This window comes from Anolis sagrei, chromosome 4 (assembly GCF_037176765.1).
Source record: "Anolis sagrei isolate rAnoSag1 chromosome 4, rAnoSag1.mat, whole genome shotgun sequence".
NCBI lineage: Eukaryota > Metazoa > Chordata > Lepidosauria > Squamata > Dactyloidae > Anolis > Anolis sagrei.
In genome coordinates, this window is record NC_090024.1 from 125273336 (window position 1) to 125295058 (window position 21723).

The following is a 21723-nucleotide window of genomic DNA, read 5'->3' on the forward strand; positions in this document are numbered from 1 at the left end:
ACTCAATATATCCCATATGCATGGGGGTATTGGGGTAATGATACAAAAGGTTTGCTAGGGTAGACCCTCTTTCACTCAGACTCAGCCCTCCCCAAAACTCAGCCCCCCCCCAAACCCCCCCCTGAAAAAAATTCACACACCCCCGAAACGAAATCCTGGCTACGGGCCTGACTGCAGCCCCACCATTTTGTTTTTAGTCTCATGCAGATAGTTGTTTGCCAGTCTGGCTGAACTAAGTTCCTGGTTCCTCTGTCTCCCTAATGGACCCATAGAGTTAGGAAAATGGATTCATGCAGACAAGATGACACACTCTCTCCTCATCCCACAAGAAAGATTGCACTTAATAGCTGATTTGATACAAAAAGAAGTATTGTGCAGGCAGAGGAAATTCTAAAAAATACTGTAAGAAAATTGTTATTTCCAAAATGAATGCTTCAAAAATAGCGTGGCAGTTGAGATTCAATATACAATACAGTATATATTCAAGCTGTGGGTGATTTAATCCATGTATATAGGATCTGTGAATACAGAGGACTGACTATAGTTAATAGCTCAAGTACCACCATGTTCTCCAAGTTCTGCTAGCTGGCTTTTCTCTTCTGCTAGGATTCAGAGTTCGTATGCTTTACCTTTCTAGCAACAAATCAAGATTCAAGTAACCTTTCCTTATTAAATGCTGTCAGCACTGTGACTTAAAGTACATTGTATGAAATGTTGATCTTGACCAGATTGCGATCTCAATTTTCCCGTCCCATTTTGGCTTTCAGATTGTTTTGCTTCTGCAGTTCTCAAACACATCATTTATCAGGCACTGTGCAAGCATTTCATTGTAACATGTGTTTCCTTTGCCCCTTTTAAATCTAGCCTCTACTTGTGAGTTTTCTGACATTGTGGAACTACTGCTGAAATCCGGAGCTGACCCAACTCTTCGGGATATAGAAGGATACTTGCCTGAAGAGGTGACAGACTGTCGAGTAATCACCTCCATGCTGCAGGAACACACTGCTGGAAAGGCTTAACCAAAAGAACAAGGAAGCACATGAATAGTCCCAGCTCAATGCTCACAGAAGGACATCATTGCTATGCCTGATATATGGAAAGTAAGCCTTGTTAAGGAAAGGGCTTTATGGCAGAAAAACAAATCCAGATGATCATGCAGTGTACAACATACAAGGTGAAGTAAATCAGATTTAGGTGGCCCACTAAATATGGCAAATGGGATGTTTTTGGTTATGTAGAAATGTTGAGGCATGAGGCTAATTTTGCATTATTATGACCGTGTGGGCAAAGGCCACATTAAGGTTGATATCCTACATGTGTTTGGAGTAAGCCCTATAGAAACTTGCTTTCCCAAGTGAATATGCATAGTGTTGTTGTGAAAGTGACTGCTCTTTCACAAAATACAATTTTTTTAAGACGAAAGAAACTAAGGAGTGGTGAGAGGGGAGAATTTAATCCGTTTAAAACACTTTCAGTATAGTAAAAACGACTTACTACTCAAAGGAAGTACTGTGTCACTATTGTTATTTCCTTGAGTTTTCTAAGTTGTCAGAATGGAGGACTTTTCTACTGCCTCCTGAAAATCAAAATGACAAAATTGGGGGGGGGGGGGGGGGGTGAGCTGTTACATACAGTGTTAATCAAAAGGTCAAAACTGATGGCATTGTCCATTATATGTATCCCTATGTATCTGTTGTAAAATACTGTCTTGCACGATAAAAAAAATAATCCAAGAATTGTGTGTGATTTGTTCCTTTCCCTTGACAGGTATGAAATCCAACCTGTGTACTGTGAAATATTATTTTTTGAGATTCCAGGAGTTCTGTCTTTACTACTTCCTTTTTGGAAACAAGAGGTGTTGGGAGTATTTAAAAAGATTTTGTCATTAAAGCATCTTTAAGAAGAAGTATGACAATGAATGGCTAAGGATTTAGAAAGTGAGGAAGAGATTTATTATACAGCTTAGAGTTTGTTTGCTGTGAATTGCTGTTACAATTTGGAGTCAGTTGGACTCCCTTGCCCTTAGAGAAATTATACTGAGCAATTGCCATAGGTGTCACCAGAAATGTGATACGTGGATCATATTGTAAAGGTCTGAAAAAGAACAACAAAGGCTGCTAATAATCAAGATCACAAACAGTCATTTGAATTAATTCAACTTCAAGCCTTCTACAGGGTGAGGCAGCATAACTTCCTTTTTTAAAATGCGTGCCATTCAGTCGGTTGAAGACGTAGCGGAGCGCTCGTGGTCTCGTTCGAGAAGCGGGAGTATAAAGTTTTGTCCTGACACAGTTCAGTCGCCATCACACGTTGGAACAGTGAGGAGCGTGCTTTTGCCATTGAGGCCTACTTTTCAAGCAGATTTGGAGTGGCCGGCCCACTCTCCAAATTTGGCCCATTATGATTTTTTTCTATGGGTTTTTTTGAAATCCCATGTTTATGTGAACCGTCCAAGGACTCTACAGGATTTTAAGACCAACATCCAGGAAGAAATTGCCAACATAACGCCTGCTATGCTGGCAAGAGTCATGACAAACGCCAGAAATCGGTTTACTCATTGTATGGAGAATGGGGGACATCACCTACCTAATTTGATCTTCAAAACTACGTAAAACAAAACTTTAGGTATGCGCATACATTATAAAAAATACAAAAATGTCTGATTCATACAATGGGTTTTATTAAGTTTTGAAAAAAGGAAGTTATGCTGCCTCACCCTGTAGTAGCTAAATATTTATGTCTTTGTGGCCTCTTGCCATAACCTTTGCCACCTTGCGTGTTGCTTCCTGCTCAAAGATAACCAGGGTAGTCTGTTTTCTAGCTCAGTTTCTAGCTTGGTTTCAGAGTTTTCTTGTCTGAAAATATTAGTATAGTTGTATCTATCTTCTGTAAAGGGTTATAGAGTTGACTGAAATCAAATGAGGATACATAAAGATGAGGATACAGGTGCATATAGAGATCAGAGTGACAGACACACAATTCATCATACAAAAAGGGGCAACCTTTTTAGAGCAGAGTGTGTGTGTGTGTATAAAATTTTAGTAGGATTTAGTTTTAAGGGGATACATCTGAGAGATTTTAATCGTCAGCATGTCGTTATATTTTTAAAAAAGAAGGGAAAGGGGAAATGGGAGAGGGGGGAAACGGGAGTGAGGAGGTTGTGGGAATGTAGTGAGGGGAAAGAGTGCGGGAAGGGTTCGTGAATTATTTTAATGATTTTTATTTCCCTTGTAGCAATGTTAGTAACGACGAATTCTTCTAGATTTCCCTCATGTTGGCCTGTATCTGGTTAATATTGAAATGATTTTTGATTGGAGACCAGTCCATTCTATCCGAGTCGGTTGCCAGTTCAGTTTTCAGATATTATGTTAGATTGTCCATATTCATTATATCTAGTAATTCAGCGTCCATTCTTCTACAGTTGGCATTTCTTTATTCTTCCATTTTCTAGCTAATGTAATTCTTGCTGCTGTCGTCATGTGAAAGAGTAACTTATTTTTGTTCTATTTCGAAATCTAATATTCCCAGGAGGTAATATTCTGGTTTCATCTCTATTCTCAGATTTATTTATTTTTTGTTGTGTCAGGAGTGACTCCTGGTGTGAGAGAATTGGCCGTTTGCAAGGACGTTGCCCAGGGGACGCCTGGATGATTTGATGTTTTTATCATCCTTGTGGGAGGCTTCTCTCATATCCCCGCATGAAGAGCTGGAGCTGATAGAGGGAGCTCATCCACCTCTCCCCGGATTCAAACCTGTGACCTGTTGGTCTTCAGTCTTGCCTGCACAAGGGTTTAACCCACTGCGCCACCGGAGGCTCCTCTATTCTCAGATCAAGTATCTTATTTGAAATTTCATGTATCTTCTTCCAGAATTTTTTGACCTTCTTACATGACCACCATAGATGAAAAAAGGTTCCTAGCAGAGTGTTTGTTGAAGAGCTATGGATGCATCGCCTCTGCATTCAAATTCTTAACTTAATAACGAATTCCATGTTGATCTCTTTCCTAACATCAAGTTTTTTTTGTGTCTGACTATGGGGATGTAGCCATACAGAGCAGAAAACAGTGGTTTCAGAAGCTTTTCAGAGAGGGTGTTGGATATCTGCCCATCTAAGGGAAACGTACATGTGCAGATGTCCTGGACATAGCATCAAGTGCATTTTCTTTCATGGTGTGATTTAAATCATTTAAAGCTATGATTGTTGTAGCATGGCTAGCACCTGCTATCTGTTCCGCATTCAAGAAATCAGCCACCAGTTTGGGATTTGTATTACAGAGACCTTGGCAAAAGTTAAAGAACAGAGCAGTCACCTTTCTGTGTTCTTTTGGCGTGTAACAGCTACTTTGCCTGGAAGCCAGGATTTATTTATTCTTTTGTGCTGAAGGTTATCCTTGTTGGCATTTTAATATTTTTAAGGGAAGCTCTCTCTGATGGACATCTCGTGTACTAAAAAGCTCTCTCAAAATAACACATGCTTGGTGCGTGCCCAGATGCAAAGTGGCAAACATCAGTGCCCACAGCTTCCACAGAGTACATTTACGGAGCTTAGGCCTGGATATGTTTATAGCACTTTAGGGCTGTTTGTGAGGTTGGATCCCTTCCAAGAATAAAAAAGGAAAGATGAGAAGGCATATATTATTGTTTGTAATCTGCTTTATTCAGCCAAACCATTTTCCCCAACAGCCCCCTAGATTGCGTTTAAATCCTCTGGTGCCTTTAACTACCGAAACTGAAAATGGTTAATGCGTATTCAAACTAAGCTTGGCATCTACTTTAGGAAATCACTTTAATTGAGAAGCATTAAATGTTAAAATGATTAAAATATATAAAGCCAACATGGTGTGTTTAAACAGCCCAGATCCATAGTCTCAGACTGCTACTTGGCTCAGCATGCAGGAAACGTGAGCTTCAGAGGCCAATACAGTTAGGAATTCCCTAAAAAGAAATCCAGTCTCATTCCACTAGTTGGCTAATGACTCTCTGTGGCTACAAGTCCCAAGAAAATGCCACTAGGGAAGACTCAAGTATTGAATCTAGTCTTTCCTTTTTGGTGGCATGATTTTAATCAAAGGAGTGGTGTGTGAAATAAATATTCTCATTTCATTATCATATTACAGATGCCATACATTCACATATCACTTTCCTTTCAAATTCTGATAGGATAGAGTGATTGATGGACTCATTTCCATATGGAGCCACAGAACCTTAAAGATACATAACTTATTTGGTAATCATAATTTTAAAAGTTGAAGATAGAACTGTAGGTAACAAGCTCACACATTTGTCCTTATTGGAGCTGGATTTCTTTTTTTTCAAGAACAGCAAAATGTTCAATGGGTGTTTTCTAGGAATTTTATTCACAATATGATGTTTTGAGCATTGAATTTTGCTACGGTTAACCGCTTTGAGTTGCCCAAGGGCTGAGAAAAGCTGTATACAAATATAGTAAATAATAAATAACATTGCAATACATTCTGGAAAGGATGATGCAAATGTGTGCTCCAATGCTCTAATGTTGAGCAAACATCCAGCAACCGAGCAGGTGTTCACCAGAATATTATTCCACTTTTTTTGTGCCTGGAAGTCAGTGCTATCTGAAAGCTCTCATAATAATAGAATCATAGAGTAGGAAGAGACCTCATGGGCCATCCAGTCCATCCCCCTGCCAAGAAGCAGGAAAATCGCATTCAAAGCACCCCTGACAGATGGCCATCCAGCCTCTGTTTAAAAGCCTCCAAAGAAGGAGCCTCCACCACACTCTGGGACAGAGAGTTCCACTGCTGAACAGCTCTCACAGTCAAGAAGTTCTTCCTAATGTTCAGATGGAATCTCCTTTCCTGTAGTTTGAAGCCATGGTTCTGTGTCCTAGTCTCCAGGGCAGCAGAAAACAATCTTGCTCCCTCCTTCCTATGAGGAATTCCCTAACAGGTCTGATCACAGTGGTGTTCAGCAAAGCAGAATCAACATTAGATGTTCTTGGCTGGAAAATAAACCAAAAAAACCCTAGTGATGTGTCGTTGGACAAAACGGAGAGGTGAAAATTTGACTTTAAGAGCTTTCTCTTTAGAATAACGTAATACAAATGTGTTGCATTTGTTTGGACCCTCCATTCCTTTTTAAGGTTGCAGAACCATCTTCAAATGCAGGATCGCATAAAGTAACATGTAAGTAAACGGAGTTATCATTTAGTACATGTGTATCTTTATCCAGTTTATATATCTTGTCTCATCTTGCACAGAGGACTTTTTATCTCTTTCCTTTCCTGTTTGAGATGATGATAAAACAATTGCCTGTCAAATATTCATGCTTTTGTTAAAAGCACATCTGGATGTTCTGCTGGCTGTATTTATTATGCAGCCCCATTGATATAGTTGTTTCCTTACATCGTAGTAGGCCTGCACCTTCCAACATTAGCTTTACTTGCCCATGTGTTGAAATAAAAGACTTGTGTTCAGCCAGCTTGATCTCTCACGTCAGAAGTGAAGAGTGCTGAGATCTGACTGAGCTGCTCAGTTCTGAAAAGATTAAAGAAGTCAAACACCTCAAGAGTTTACTTGAGAATGCTCAAATATTTCACATTGTTGCCTACAGTGTGAGAATAGTTTGTGATGCTTATTGTTTTCATTTTCATGTTAGGCTAGTTAGTTGGAGGGGCTAGTTAGTTGGAGAGACTGCCTACAAAATGATTTAATTTCAGTTTTAGTGACTAGTTTGTACTAGAAGTCTTATTTGTGCAGAATATGACCCCTTTCCCTTCTGTAAAACCTTACAGCTGGCAAATCCAGTATTGACCAACAGTATTCTATCCATACAGGTTTATTTGCCTCCTGATCAGAGACTTTGTAACTAGTGAGTATGTTTTAGGCAATTTGGTTCAGTTCTGCCGTGAGTGAGTATAATACAGTGTTCCCTCGCTACTTCGTGGTTTGCTTTACGCAGGCTCGCTGTTTCACGGGTTTTTGAAAATATTAATAAAAATATAAAATATTTACATCCAGTGGAGGCCAGGGACCCCGGAAGCGTGGCACCCCTGGAAGTGCGGCGGGGAAGGAAGCATGAGTAAGAAAATAATATAGAAAATATAGGTGTGCAGGTACAGCTGTACCAGGAGCTCCAATTTTGTTTGCTTTGCATTGAATGTTTGTTGTAGTCCTAAGTTTCAAGGACTCTGCAGATAGGTGGCTTCTTTTGGCTGCAATCATAGGGCAAGCCATCTGTCAATTATAGTTAGGTTCCCTGGTCCCACCCCTTTTTGGGTTTTTGGAGGGAATAGGAGCCTTTTTGGGTCAGTCCACACAGAAAAGCCTTTCGCACAGGACATAATACCAAGAGCTCCTGTAGAAAGCTTTGTCTTCTACAGCTTGGTTGGGGAGATACAGCCCCATGGTTTGGCCAGAAGTTATACAGCCTTACAGCTCCTTTGCTGAAGGACTTCAGTCAGCCATCACTGAAACCTGAACTCCTTTTTCCCCTGGAAGTCTACAAAGCTCTGCTTGGTAAGGGTCACTCGCAGAAGCCAGAAGTAGTTGGTACTGGGTGCAGGGACTCCACGCTGACAGAGGCAAAGACAGACTGCCCAGATTAGAAGTTAAGGATTTCCCCATTAGTTAATGTACAGTTTATGAAGATAGTTCCTGTTCCCTGTGGACAAGATTGAGAGAGAGCCAATAGACTGTTAAGAAAGCTTTAAAGTACCTGTTTGTTTTAATTAATAAAGAACATTGTTGAACCTTTAAGCAATCTAAAGACTCTGTTTTAAGGAAATCCAAAGGCCTTTAATCTGAGGCAGCCTTGGCGTCCCGTTGGGCACACAGAATTTATGTCCTGTCTACAGTTTTATGCACAGGCCCAGCGTGTGACAGCATAATAGAAAATAATGTATAAATATTAAAATTAATATAGAGCCCCTACATGGATTTTCACTTATCGCGGGTGGTCCTGGAACGGAACCCCTGCAATAAGTGAGGGAACACTGTACAGTATATTTAAAACCAAACAAACTAAAATATCCCAGGGCCATAAGCAACACCTTATCACTTGCTTCTGTAATTTGAACCTTTAATGCAAGACAGAAAAAGGCACATGAATCCTGAATATTTTTTTCGTGTTTATTTTACATAGAACTTTTTTATTTTTTTATTTTTACATACAACTCATGCCAGCACACAGGAGGCATATACCAAGAAACCTGCCAGGTTTTCTTGTTGTTTTTTCCAAAGACTTATGTCAATAAATATGTTTCTTTCTCTCCCAAAAAACCCCAAAATTCACTTTAGAACTATACAAAATTTATAACCACAGGGAGGTGGTCATGGTGGGAAAGAGCAAACGGAGATGGTCATGGTGGATTATGGAGTGTTTGAAACAGCTTCAGAATGGCAGAGTTTATTAATAAGATGCTAAGTTTATTCCTGGTCTTCCTCCTCCTCCAAGGGGGGGAATCAGACCTGTGCTTGCCAGTCTACATAGCAAAGCTATTGCACAGAACACCAGAAGGGCTCAGGACATTCCCCACCCCACGCACATAGTCTGTGTTCTGCTTCAGGTACAAAGAAAGCCATCTCATCCCTCAGGTGTCACTCATGTGCTTTACAGTCTTGTATTTACCAAATAGTGTGGATATAATATTGCTGATAACTGCTTTTGCAATATTGGCTTCACGGTTGGTGTTAGGAGCTAGTCCTGTTTGGAAAAAGAGAGAGAAGACAGTGGCCAAACCCAAGAACTAGAGGCAGCATGCCAGTGATGTGCTTTATCTTCTTCTTTTCTTCATTTTTCAGGTTTTGCTTCAGCCACCATGGCCAGAGCCCCGCAACAGCAGGTCATAAAATGAAACATGTTCACACAGACGTGTCCTTTTCCAAGTTTTAAAGTGCAGTGTTCTAAAGAAGAGAGGCAGGTCATTTTCTTCCTATGTGGATATTTGATCCTTATTCAAAACTGAGTGGTTTTAGATTGTAGGTAAAAGCTGAAGGCAAAAAAAAAAGAGTGCTGGCCCAATACTGAGACCATAGGTACGTCCAGCATACTGATAGAACTTGAAGCAAAACTTTTCACGAATTATTAAAAAGACATGAGTGGTAAAGAACATGCAGTAATCATTCAACCACCTTGAAGCCAAGACACAAAAATTGGGATGGTTCTCTGTATAGGCAAATGATTTTGCCTATATCAGGCTGAAATGATTACACCCTCTAGAAAAATCAAATTTTATTAGGCTCTTTGTGGAAATGCATTCATAATTTATGTGTGAAGCAATTGTCATTTATATGCAGGTGAATTCTAGCGGGGGGTGTCTGTGTCATTCCTAGAGTGCCTAAAGTGTATTGCCAAGTAGAAAGAGCTAACGGCAGCTAATTATAGGGCCAGGTAAGAGGTTGCTCCTGGGCTTTCTATCTTAAACACATCTTCCAATACATAGCAATGCCTTAATATAATCGGAATGCAAATGGACCAATAAACAAGTGTCAATAACAGAGCAAGAGTCTAGATTTTTGTCAGTTTAATAAAATGCCCATGCAATTGTACTGTGCTAATAAGTCAGGCTGCTAGAGAGTGAATATTCCATGAATTTGCATTAAATTTGTACTACATCCAGTACAAAGACTTTAACACTCCCTTCCTCTTACACTTAATCCTAGCATGGGTTGCTGTCTTTATTTGATTGTGGGATGCTATGCAGATACTTTCAGTTGTAAGATGAAACAGTAATGGAACAAAAACAGCTGGGTGTCCTCATCTCCATGTAGACTTACTCATTGACCTTTGCTGTGGACATTCCCCACAGCACCTCTCTGCTGTTGCTAGCAAGACCTTGTTGTCATAAAACAAAAACAAGGAAATAACTCCAGATTCAGGTGGGCACCAGTGGCTGTTGAATGCTGACTTCCCCCTTCTTCCCCAAATAACCTCTCCACCCTCTTAACAATCCTTCACAGAGGAAGAGTCCCCTGAGGGGTGAGAAGAGTGAGATAGAGATGAAGTAAATAAATAAGAGGGCACACTACTGAATGGTGACCTATGGGGAAAGACAAGGATCTACCAAATCAAACAGAGAGACCTGCTGCAAGTTCTAGCAAAAGGCAGAGCCCAGGCCCAATATGCAAAGGGAAATGACTAGTAATATTATTTGTTCTTGCAAAGCTAGACTCCCTACCTTTTACTCTCAACAAATCCCTTGCTGAAGAGTTTCTAATTTGTTGTAGATCATAATCTGTTCAATATTGAAACTGGAAATTGTAACACTGCAATTTTAGGTGCAGGTCCCATTCAGATGAGATCTGCACTTGTGTTCGGGGAAGTGCCCAGATCCATAGTCTCAGAGTACTACTTTATTTCAGTTTTCTTTGGATATTATTCCATATTTCCATTGTAAATGCATTTTAGACTACATCCCATGCAATAAACAATGACTCTGGAATTCACAATCTCCGTTATGACCACATAGCCTATGCAAGCGACAGGGGTCTGTTCTCCTGTTGATTAGGTCACAGCAGACTGAGATTCTCACTCCTCGCCCATGAGCAGTCCCTTGTGTGAGGAGCAATTGCAGGGATCTTGGTTTTGTCTCACATTGGAGATCACTTAAAGGGTGAGCTGAAATATCAGTCAGCTGTATCCTTATTGACAGAACAGACAGAGCTCCATTGTTTGCAGTGACTGATGTCTGGTAAGTCAAGATGGAGGAGAGATCAGAACAGGAAAGACTACTTAGTTTACTATGCTTAACAAAACAGCCCATTCGGAATCAGGATCATTTTTTTCTGTTCTGCTCTCAGTGACACAGGAAATTGCCTCTAACCAAGAAAGCAAATAGAGCATCTAGTCCAGTATTATTGTAATAACTGCCGTCCACTGCACTCCATAGTTACCACGGATTAAGCAAGAAACGAGTTCTCCCATTGAGCTGTGTTCCTTTTCAACTTATGTTTACATAAGTGTTTAGCAGCTCCTTTTATATTTCCCATTCGGCTAATACGGCTTTATTTTAAAAGCCAGTGGCACTATGAATATGGAATAAAATGAGATGGAAGAGAAGGTTCGGCATATATAAAATACTTGAAATATTCCAAGGTAGAGTTGCAGTAGGTAAGGAAGGTGTACAAAACTCTGGCATAGTGAGATGAAAGATAAAGCACTTCAAAGGCCCCTTCTACACTGTTCTATATCCCAGGATCTGATTCCAGATTATCTGCTTTTCCCAGGTTATGTAGCAGTTGAGACTCATATAATCATGTCCAAAGCAGATAATCTGGGATCAGATCCTGGGAAATAGGGCAGTGTAGATGCACCCTCAGTTTCATGGATTCCTGTGGGAGACAGAGGCCTATTATCTTACCCACAGTAACCCAAAGGACATAGAAGTGCTTAGCTTTTGCCAGGAACATGCCATATTTTGCAAGCTTCATCCATACATGCAAAACAAATATGCCCAAAGCTTTGCTATAGGTATTCAGGTTAAAAATGCCACATTTCCTCTTCCTTAATGGTAATGGAATCTGAAATGAAAAGTTCTCTTATGTTCCATTTAGTAATTTTCCCTTCTGCTCAGTATAGCCAACATGCATTTCTACCTTTGCGAGTAGCACCTCTTTCAGATCACCTTGTTTGGTGGTGGGAAAGAATATAGTTTCTTCAATCTGTGATTCCAACATGGATAATAACAGATTGATCTCAGTGGAGTGCTCATGATAAATGATTGTGCTCTTTCTTGAAAGGTAACAATCATTCTACAATGATAAAATGGTATCCATCAATCCTTTAAACACTCATGGTAATAAATGACAAGAATACAGAATCTTTAAGGTAAGCTTTTGGAAATGTGGATACATTCATTGATAAAGTTGCTTGAACAACAGCACAAGCAGCCAAGCCAAATCATTTCTTTTAGTGTGAATTCTCCAGAACTATAGCTTGATCTCACAATCTGGTTCTCAATTATTTGTATTGTTTTAATGCTGGAAAAAAATTAAACGGAAGTAAAGGGGAAATGAAACATTATTATCTTAGGGTTGTTGTAGGTTTTTTTTGGGCTATATGGCCATGTTCTAAAGGCATTTTCTCCTGACATTTCGCCTGCATCTATGGCAAGCATTCTCAGAGGTACCTCACTACCTCTGAGGATGCTTGCCATAGATGCAGGCGAAATGTCAGGAGAAAATGCCTTTAGAACATGGCCATATAGCCCAAAAAAACCTACAACAACCCAGTGATTCTGGCCATGAAAGCCTTCGACAATACATTATTATCTTAAATCTTGATGAAGGTGCCTGTTTGGAAGAAATGTGAGCCTATTTTGCAAGGGTTCAGTAATTACAGTACAAGAATGTGAAGTTCCTTCTTGGTAAATGTATCAGAATCCAGCATGGCACTAAATCGTTTCTATCAGCAGAATTATCTTCCCTGCTTCCATGTTGAGGGCTAGGAATCACTCTGGAGCCATATTTTGAGTTATGGTAAGAACTGCAGGGGGTGAGGAGAAAGATCTGGTTTGCTTATATAGTAGTGGTCCTTTGGGAATTTAGAGCTGTGGCTTATCAAAAAAAAGATCCTAACTTTTTTGTGCCCCTATACCCACAAACTCTGACCATTCATGAACAATATCAGTCTCCTTTAAAAAAAAAAATCAGGGTTCAAATGTGTTTGAACCAAATCTGGAGACTGTGTTTCTCACGACACACCACTCATCGTCTCTCACCTGGGTGTACTGCCTATGGTGGATAAGGTTTGTAGTCCTACAACGCTTGGCAGGCCACATGTTCTCCAATTTGCAAGTAGTGGAGGAAAGTTGGCAGCCTGAAGAACAATATCTAGGAGACAATGGTTGCAGTATGGATGAATCCCTAACAAAAATGAAATGCCATTCACATAGGTGCTTCGGTAAAAATGTTCCTAATCTTGAATCAGCTCTGGAAACCCTTGACACCTCTGCCTTCTGGCTAATGTTTTGCTTCACATGATTGTCATGATCTTTTTCTTGCGCTTGTCTTTTATATTTTTTACCTACCTTAGAAATCTTTCATTAGCAAGTGACCTTTGAACATTTTTTAATCTCCTAAAGAAGCTTCATCAGATTACTGTTGCATCCCTCTCTCCTCCAAAGCTGGTGGGAGGAAACACACAGGTTGAGAGCAAAGTCTTGTGCAGCAGCATAGTAATGGTGATATTATCATCGCCGGCTTTGCTTAGATTGGTGCCGTATTATCATATGGGCTGAAATAATGGGGAAGTATAGAGCACTGTCTTAAACTTCACACAGTGATGGACCTTGGCAATACATCTCTATGTAAACCCATTTCATATAGACTAATACTTCTTTCCGTTTTGAGAAGAAGAAATATGCCTTGTGCTTGACTTACATAAAGAGCCCTGGTACCATGAGCTAGGATCTGGGAACAGTGCGACAATTTCAAATGCTGTTTGGCCTCACTTGCTGTGGGCTTTATGTGACCCTGCCCCCAAAACAATGCAGACTACTGCAAGTTCAGTAACAGAAAGGATGGATTTGCATCTGTTTTTTGTTTTTTTTTTAAGTTTCATGACAGAAGAGGGACCTACAGGAAACACACCTGCTCTTTTTGGAATCACCGATCACAGATACCTCTGATGCCATGGTGTTGCCGTCCCACCTCTCTTGAGTTAACTAAGATGATCATGGCATAGGATATACTAATCTGTGCATGATTAATTTTTCATCTTATCCACTACCTAGCACCAGCTAATGCTAATTATAACTCTCCCAATAGAAACAATATTGGCAGAAGTTACTGCCAGTGAGAGGGATGGACTTTGATGGGATAATAATGCATCTGCTTAGCAGCAGAAGATTGAGAAAGCGTATGAGAGCTAAAGGAATGGAAGGTGACGGCAGCAAGCACAACCACCACCCCATGATTTGGTTGAGAAGAAGAATAGATGTTTGAAGGCTGCAATATAAGTAAAAGGAGAGTGGCACCTGTGGCTGCCTACCATGACTCCTGAGTAAGGCAAAGAGTTATCTCTTCATGTCATATCTAAGTAAATATGGAGTGAGAAAACAAGGAGAATGGGGAGGTGGTAATGGTGAGACAGTAAACCTCCAATAATGTTCCGTCCCTTTAGTAGTCAGTCTGGGAGGCCTCACTTCAGAAGAATTGCATTTCCATATTTCCATTGCCAGAGTTGAGCCTGTGAAGGACAATGGCATGCCTCATGAGAGCTGATGTGGCCAATATCTGCCTAATCATTTTCAGTATGTGCTAGTGTCACACTCAACAGCAAAAGTCTATTTTGGAAAGAGTCAGTGCACTTCCATTTGCTACCGCTGCCGCTTTCCGCGCCCCAAAGTCATACAAATACTTTACACATCAATGTGCTGTACTCAGAAGCAGCTCCTCCTACTGTCCCACTCTTTCGAACAGAAAGCAAAAGTGTGTTTACATATAGATATATATTAATACCATGTTTTCTTTCAGCTCTACAGGAAACAAATAGCAAATTCCCATTCAAAATGAATGGAAATTTTCTTGGGATGGCACATCTGTGATCCTTGAAGTTTGATTGCTGTCCCTCACTGGGTTGCTAAAATGCTTTCAGGCCAAAAAGCAAGTGGGAATATGACAAGTAATGAGACGTTTTAAAAAGGAGGATGATCCATTTCATCAAGCCAAGAGGCAGGGCTTGTGGGAAAGTCTGGATAACCAACACTGCTTCCAGTAGAAATATCAGAGGTTGGGCCGCCAGCCATAGCTCTGAGTGTCTGGCTCACCCCCTGCCCTCCATGTGCTATTATTCCTAAATTATTGTCCATCGTGTAATCCAGACCATTTAGCAACGGAGTGTGTGAGGGAAGTGATGATATTGAGGCTGGAGACTGGGGGATTCCATAAGGGCTTCCATCCCTCAAGTCCTGATAGGATTGTCCTGTCCCGTCCATGGAGAAAGTACCATTCATTAGTTGTCCGCCAGCCACATCGCCAGCATTGCTATAAATTCGGTTGTTGTGGCCAAGCTCGGAAAGGATTTGGTCTTCTGTAAATAAAGCAAGAAAAGCAATTTTAGGGACAGCAGCAAAGAGCCACTACATATATTTGACACTGAGACAACAAGAATAGAGAAAAATTACATGCTCAGGGTAGCCTAATTCAAGACAGCAAAGCATCTATCAGTCAGGGATAGGAAAGATGTGCCCTCCAGGTGGTGTCAACCTGTTTCTTCCACATTGCCTGAACATCAACTACATCAGCGGAATGACGGGAGTTCAAAGTACAGCGATATCTGCATGAGCACAAGTTCACCACCCCATTGAAAGCATCGAAGCACATTTTAATGCCCCTAGGACTTGTCTTACTTGTCAACACAGAAACAAACATTAAGTTTACAATTAGCTGGAGACTTTTAAAAAATTTCAAATCACACACGCAAAATCATACTAGAAAAGATACTATATATGTACATTATTGCCTTTCAATCATATTTACAACAGAATTAAAGGAATATTCAAAATTGACCTAGCTTTACTAAAAACAATCAAGTTTGACTGAAGTTGCATGTTACCAAGAAAAATAACTTTGCATCCATCCAGAACATATATGCAATTTTCTGTGTGTTCAGAACTAAGTCCTAATCAGTTCAATAGGGGTTACTCCCAGATATCCATGCCTTTAGGTCAAAACCTCTTTCTGTGAAGATTGTGCACTATTTATTTATTTATTGTCTCAGGAGCGAACCAATGTATTTGAGAAAACACAAAGTTTGCAAACTTGGCATTCTATTAAATGCCCTTTGACCAGTAGCAGGACTCAGGCTGCATTGTAATAGGTGGGCTGTGGTTTGCTCTTCTCCATGCTCGCATGTCATTAACTCCACTGTGTAGACTCACTTCTTATGGTTGGCTCTGCATCTTGTGCCAGAGCGCAGTCTGTTCAGCACCTTCCAAGCTGCCCAGTTTTTGTGTGTCCAGGAAGGAGTCCTTCATTTGGTATAAGCCATGGATTGAGGTGCTGGGTTTGAGCCTGCCACTTTTGGACTCTCACTTGCTGAGGCGTTCCTATGAGTATCTCTGCAGATCTTAGAAAACTATTACTTGATTGAAGGCTTTGGCATCCTGGGCGATATCCGAACAGGGGATGGGCTGGAGATGTGACTGTTTTGGTCCTTTCATTATTGGCTGTTACTTCCCAGCGGATGTCAGGTGGTGTCATTTCTCCAGGGGTGCAGGGTGCAGAAAACCTGTGATAAGGCTGCATGTCTCATTAAGAGCCACATCCACTGTTTCAGCGTGATGAGATGTGTTCCACATTGGGCATGCGAATTCAGCAGCAGAGTAGCAAAGCGCAAGGGCAGATGTCTTCATTGTATCTGGTTGTGATCCCTAGATTGTGCCAGTCAGCTTTCATATGATATTGTTTCTAGTGCTCACTTTTTGCTTGGTATTCAGGCAGTGCTTCTTGTAGGTCAGAGAACGGTCCAGGGTAACCCAGGTATTTGGGTGTGCTGCAATGCTCCAGTGGGATTCCTTTCCAAATAATACTTAGAGCTTGAGATGCTTGTCTGTTCTTAAGATGAAAAGCACATGTCTGTGTCTTAAATGAATTAGGAATCAGCTGGTTTTTCCTGTAATAGGCAGTAAGAGCATCTAGTGCAGTGGTTCTCAACCTGTGGGTCCCCAGGTGTTTTGGCCTACAACTCGCAGGAATCCCAGTCAGTTTACTAGCTGTTAGGATTTCTGGGAGTTGAAGTCCAAAAACATCTGACCCCAGGTTGAGAACTACTGACCTACAGCTTTGGAGAGCTTCTGTTCAACCATCTCAAAGCTTCCTGCTTGAGCAGTGATGGTACAATCATCAGCATAGATGAAACTCTGTCCCTTCTGGCAGTGGCTAATCATTTGTGCAAATGTTGAACATGGATGGAGCAAGCACACTTTCCTGAGGCAGGCTATTCTTCTGTTTACGCCATCTGCTTCTCTGGCCCTGGAATTCAACAAAAAAGTTCCTGTTTTGTAGCAGATTTGCTATGAAGTGGGTGAAGTGGTAGTCCTTTGCGATCTTATAAATAAGGACAAAATCATTCTCATGGGTGATTTTAATGCAAGAGTTGGACAAGATATTGGCCGATGGCCAGGAACTTTAGGGAAAGAAAGGGTTGGAAACAGCAATCTGAATGACATCCAAATCTTGACCAAATATGTGGAACACAACCTTGTCATCACCAACACTGAAAAACCAGCTTAAGACATCATGGAAACATCCCCAGTCAAGGCACTGACAGCTCTTAGACTATATAATTATACATGGTCTTACTGAATTCTGCTTGTTTTCCAAAACACTCCCATTAATTTGTAAGCAATTAACTATACAATCCAGGAGTGTTGCGAGCAGGTTTTCTTTCCTCCAGCGTAAACATTTAAAATTATATGAAAGCTCCCCTATACTTTCGTTGTTATGGACCGTCAAGCTGATTCAAATATCTGACAACCCTGACCAAACTCTGATACTTTTGTTCACCATCCCTTGATGATTGTCCTCCAAACAATAACTTTCCCAAGTTCTAGCCCACACATACTTATGATGACCCTACCAACATAATCTATTTGTCCTATTTGACAGATCTTGAATATGCAAGCGGTATGAGAAATAATGTTCTGCCTCCAAGAGAAGAATGCATACATTAATCCTAGCCCTATGTAGCCTTATTAGCACTGCTTTTGGAGCATGTGAAGGTGGGTAATCCATGACCTTGAGTCTAAAGCCCCTTGAAATCTAGGAAAAAATATCCGGGGATAACTGTGCTGGCTGTCCAGCAAAATACAACAAACCTCCCAAATCCCAGTCCCAGTCCAAAATATAAATATAAAATACAGTGTTCCCTCAGTACTCTGCGGTTCGCTTCCTGCGGACTCGCTGTTTCGCTGTTTTTAAAAAATAATAATTTAAAATACAAATACCGAGGGGACACTGTATACACAGATCTATAAACCCGACTTGCCAAAGTAGCACCTACGAAGGGTGCAGAGAGGGCCGCCAAGGCAGCTTCCATTGGGGTTGGAGAGGGCTGCCGCCAAGGCAACTTCTACCAGGGCTTCTTCCTTTGGGGTTGGGGAGGACTGCCGCCAAGGCAGCTTCCGCTGAGGCTTCTTCCTCCAGGGCCGGAGAGGGCCACCACCAAGGCAACTTCTGCTGGGCCTCTCACCCAGTCATTCTTGGGTGACTGGGTGAGAGCCCCATGCCAGTGGGGAAGCAGGAAGGGAGGAAGGGTGGCTCCAGAAAAGGAAGGGCGGTAGAAGGGAGGGAGGGGAAAAAGGAGAGGAAGAGAGAGAAAGAGGAGGGGGAGAGAGGAGTGGGCAGAGCCATACTGTACATATACAGTATAGTGTCCCTACATCACAGTTTTTTAGTTATCGTGGGGGTTCCTGGAATAGAACCCCCATGATAGATGAGGGAACACTGTATGCGAGCTTCAAATGTTTGCTAAATGTATTTTATGTTTTGGAGTTGGCACAAAAAGGGTATTGCTTGTGGATTGTGGATTTTATTTGATTAAAAAGCTATTGATAATAATAATAATAATAATAATAATAATAATAATACTTTATTCATACCCCTCCATCATCTCCCCAAGGGACTCGGAGCAGCTTGCATGAGGCCAAGCCCAACAACACATCAAAAACAACAAGCAATAATAAAATAACAAGCAATAAACAAAATAAACAATACAATTAATATAACTCATAAGTAGACAATAACACACAATCATTTAAAAACCTATGGCTGGGCCAAATGTAATAGTTAAAACTTTAAAAGTAAATGCTGGACATGAACAGAGGATGTATCTATTTGGAGGGTTTTAAATCAAAAGTAAAGAGCAACCCAATGGGGAATTAAAGTGCTTCTCAGAGTATTGCAGGGGATTGTTCCTTTATGATGTGTGAATATGATGTGTTCAAATCTCTGGCAAAAAGCATTTCTCTACCAGTTGCATAAAATATAGGGAGAAAAAAAGGCGAAGGGGGGAGAAGCAAGAATTGTGGCAACAAACTTGCTAACTGGTAGCATGTCTCACTCAGAGTATAGCTGCTCTTGTCACAAAAATGGTTCTCTTCCGCTGGCCTGAAGCTAATGCCAGACACAAGCACAGGAACTAGTCTAGAACACCATCTGCCTCAAAGAGCAAGTATTCATTGTCACAGGAGGAAGAAATGTGTGAGGCCCTGCCTTTGACTCCAGCTATTACCTCTGAAGCTCAGCTCACTGTCGCTGACACCACAGTCCTCCGCAGAGCTCTCTTTTTCATGTTTGCTGCCTCCTCGATTCCTCTTTACGCTCTTGTAGAATTGACCCCAGCGGTGCCGCCCAGCATCTTTCTTCAACCGTTTCTCTTTGGCCCTTCTATTTTGAAACCAGACCTGGAATCCCAGAGATGAAAAGGGGGGGAAATCTTTGTAGTATTACAGATTATTTTATAATGAGGATCACTTCTAAATGTAGAGTCAGAGAATTCTAGCCTGGTTCAGCAAGGGATATTTGATTGAGACAATCTGAGTGCAAACCTTGTATTTACCATAGACTATGTGTGATATTACTCAAACCCCATTCATAATAGTTAGATAATAACAAACCTCTTAAGTAAATTATTGTTAGTAGCATCTATAACAACCAAAAAGGACCTTTTAACTCTATTACTATTACTATGTCAACCAATTATCTGCAGATGAACACAATGATCTGAAATGCAGTGTGACAAAAGGAAAATAATTCATCCCTGCTGAAGAGGACCACCACCACCACCACCCTTTCTCCCTGGTCATGGAACACCTCTGTTGATGTCAGTATGGAGAACCCACAAAGGCAGGATCTCTCTGATAGTAGTGACATAGACGTTGACAGTTCAATGTGGTCTAGTTTTAACTCAATTATCTAACCTCCCGTCCCCACCACAGTGCATGTTGACATTACTATCCTAGACAGGCCCCAGATTAACCAGCTAGGGTAGCCCACAGATGCTTGAGTGACATCTTTACCCACAGAATTGAGTTGGGGTTGGGAACTGTGCTGGGATGAAGGTGGCCCATACACTGCATGAGGCCACCCAGAGTCATTTTTGTAAATGAAATCAAATTGCCCCAAATAGCAGCTAGGACTGGGTGGGAAGGGGAATCTGTCAGATTTTTATAATAATAATAATAATGATAATAATAATAATAATAATAATAATGCTTTATTTATATCCCGCCACCGTCTCCCCAGGGGACTCTGAGTGGCTTACATGAGGCCAAGCTCAACAACACATCAATTAAAAAAAACAAGCAATAAGCAAATAAACAATACAATTAATATAACTCCTCTAGATTATTTTCAACTTCAAGAGAAGAGTCTTTTCTAGCAGGAAAAGATATTTACTTATGGGTCAATTTCTGTAGTGAAAAAAGCCCTCAAACCTAGAGAAAATGACTTCATGTTCCCTAGATGGCATTTTAGGGGGAAACAGTTTTGATTGGCAGGGGTGAGTGGGGTGCAGGGAGTATGGGGCTTGCAGTGAGAAGGTGCAACCTCTAAGATCTTGTTTACAGGGGGTGTCAGTTCCCAAGAATGGCCCATCCTAGTTCTATAGCACAGAGGGTTCACTAGTTTATTTCCATATCCACAATTCTACCTGATGCAGGAGCTTTGCTGACACCACTTTATTTTATAATAATAATAATAATAATAATTATTATTATTATTATTATTATTATTATTATTATTATTTTGGAGCCCCCGGTGGCACAGTGGGTTCAACCCCTGTGCCGGCAGGACTGAAGACTGACAGGTTGCAGGTTTGAATCCAGGGAGAGGCGGGTGAGCTCCCTCTATCAGCTCCAGCTCCTCATGCGGGGACATGAGAGAAGCCTCCCACAAGGATGAAAAAACATCAAAATCATCCGGGCATCCCCTGGGCAACGTCCTTGCAGACGGCCAATTCTCTCACACCAGAAGCGACTTGCAGTTTCTCAGGTCGCTCCTGACACGACAAAAAAATTATTATTTTGTTGTTGTTTATTGATACCGCTTTTTCTCTGCACAAGGAGACTCAAAGCAGCTTAACTAACTTATGTTTTCCTGACACAAGAAGATGAAAAAGGGTAAGATGACAAAAAACTATAGAACTGATTGGAAGGGATCTGCAGTGTTTCTATCCTATGAAGCTACATCTGGTGATGCTGATTTTTTTACGGTACTTGCTATCAACTCTGAGTGGACACGTGCAATCGTAACCATGGAAAAATCAGTTGTGCCTGGGATCCATTTCCACCATGAGTCTAAGAAGCATCATCAGACCATGAGATCCACCCTCAGATATTTTTGCAGCACTACAGGATCTTCTCAAGAGCCATGTTCCATCTTCCAATTAAGCCAGGCTTCTCCAACCTGCGGTCCGTATGCCGCATACAGCCCAAGACAACACAAAATTGTAAACTTGCTTAAAAATGAGATTTTTTGGTGATAGTTTTTGTAACTTGATTGCATGGTTCTTGAGCGCAAATTGTAGATGGCAATGGAATGGAATTCAAGTGTGTATTCTGTACTGGGCATAACACCATCACGCACTTTACACTCTTGTTATTTGTATTCATGAGTGCCTTCTGTTCTACAGTGGTGTGCAGCTCAAGACAATTTTTATTCTTTCACTGTGCCCTACGGAAGCCAAAAGATCGGACACCCCTGATCAAAGCAATGCTTACGTTCATTTGCATCTTCAAAGGAA

The 21723-nt window shown here is 41.0% G+C and overlaps 2 protein-coding genes across 3 annotated transcripts in view; one reads left to right on the plus strand and one right to left on the minus strand.

The window, feature by feature from the left end:
• ACBD6 (acyl-CoA binding domain containing 6) overlaps nucleotides 1-1739 on the plus strand; it is a 108906-nt gene extending 107167 nt beyond the window's left edge. Inside the window, exon 8 of the mRNA XM_060774458.2 lies at nucleotides 865-1739. Within this exon, the coding sequence (XP_060630441.2) occupies nucleotides 865-1019 (155 nt within the window). The 3' untranslated portion in view covers nucleotides 1020-1739. The remainder of the gene's footprint in view (nucleotides 1-864) is intronic.
• A 10879-nt stretch (nucleotides 1740-12618) lies between these two features.
• Nucleotides 12619-21723, minus strand: part of LHX4 (LIM homeobox 4) — a 98538-nt gene continuing 89433 nt past the window's right edge. For both annotated transcript variants that reach the window (XM_060774456.2, XM_060774457.2), the window contains 2 exons: nucleotides 19213-19384; nucleotides 12619-15009 (listed from right to left, as the gene is read on the minus strand). In XM_060774456.2, the coding sequence (XP_060630439.1) occupies nucleotides 14615-15009; nucleotides 19213-19384 (567 nt within the window). In that variant the 3' untranslated portion in view covers nucleotides 12619-14614. The remainder of the gene's footprint in view (nucleotides 15010-19212; nucleotides 19385-21723) is intronic.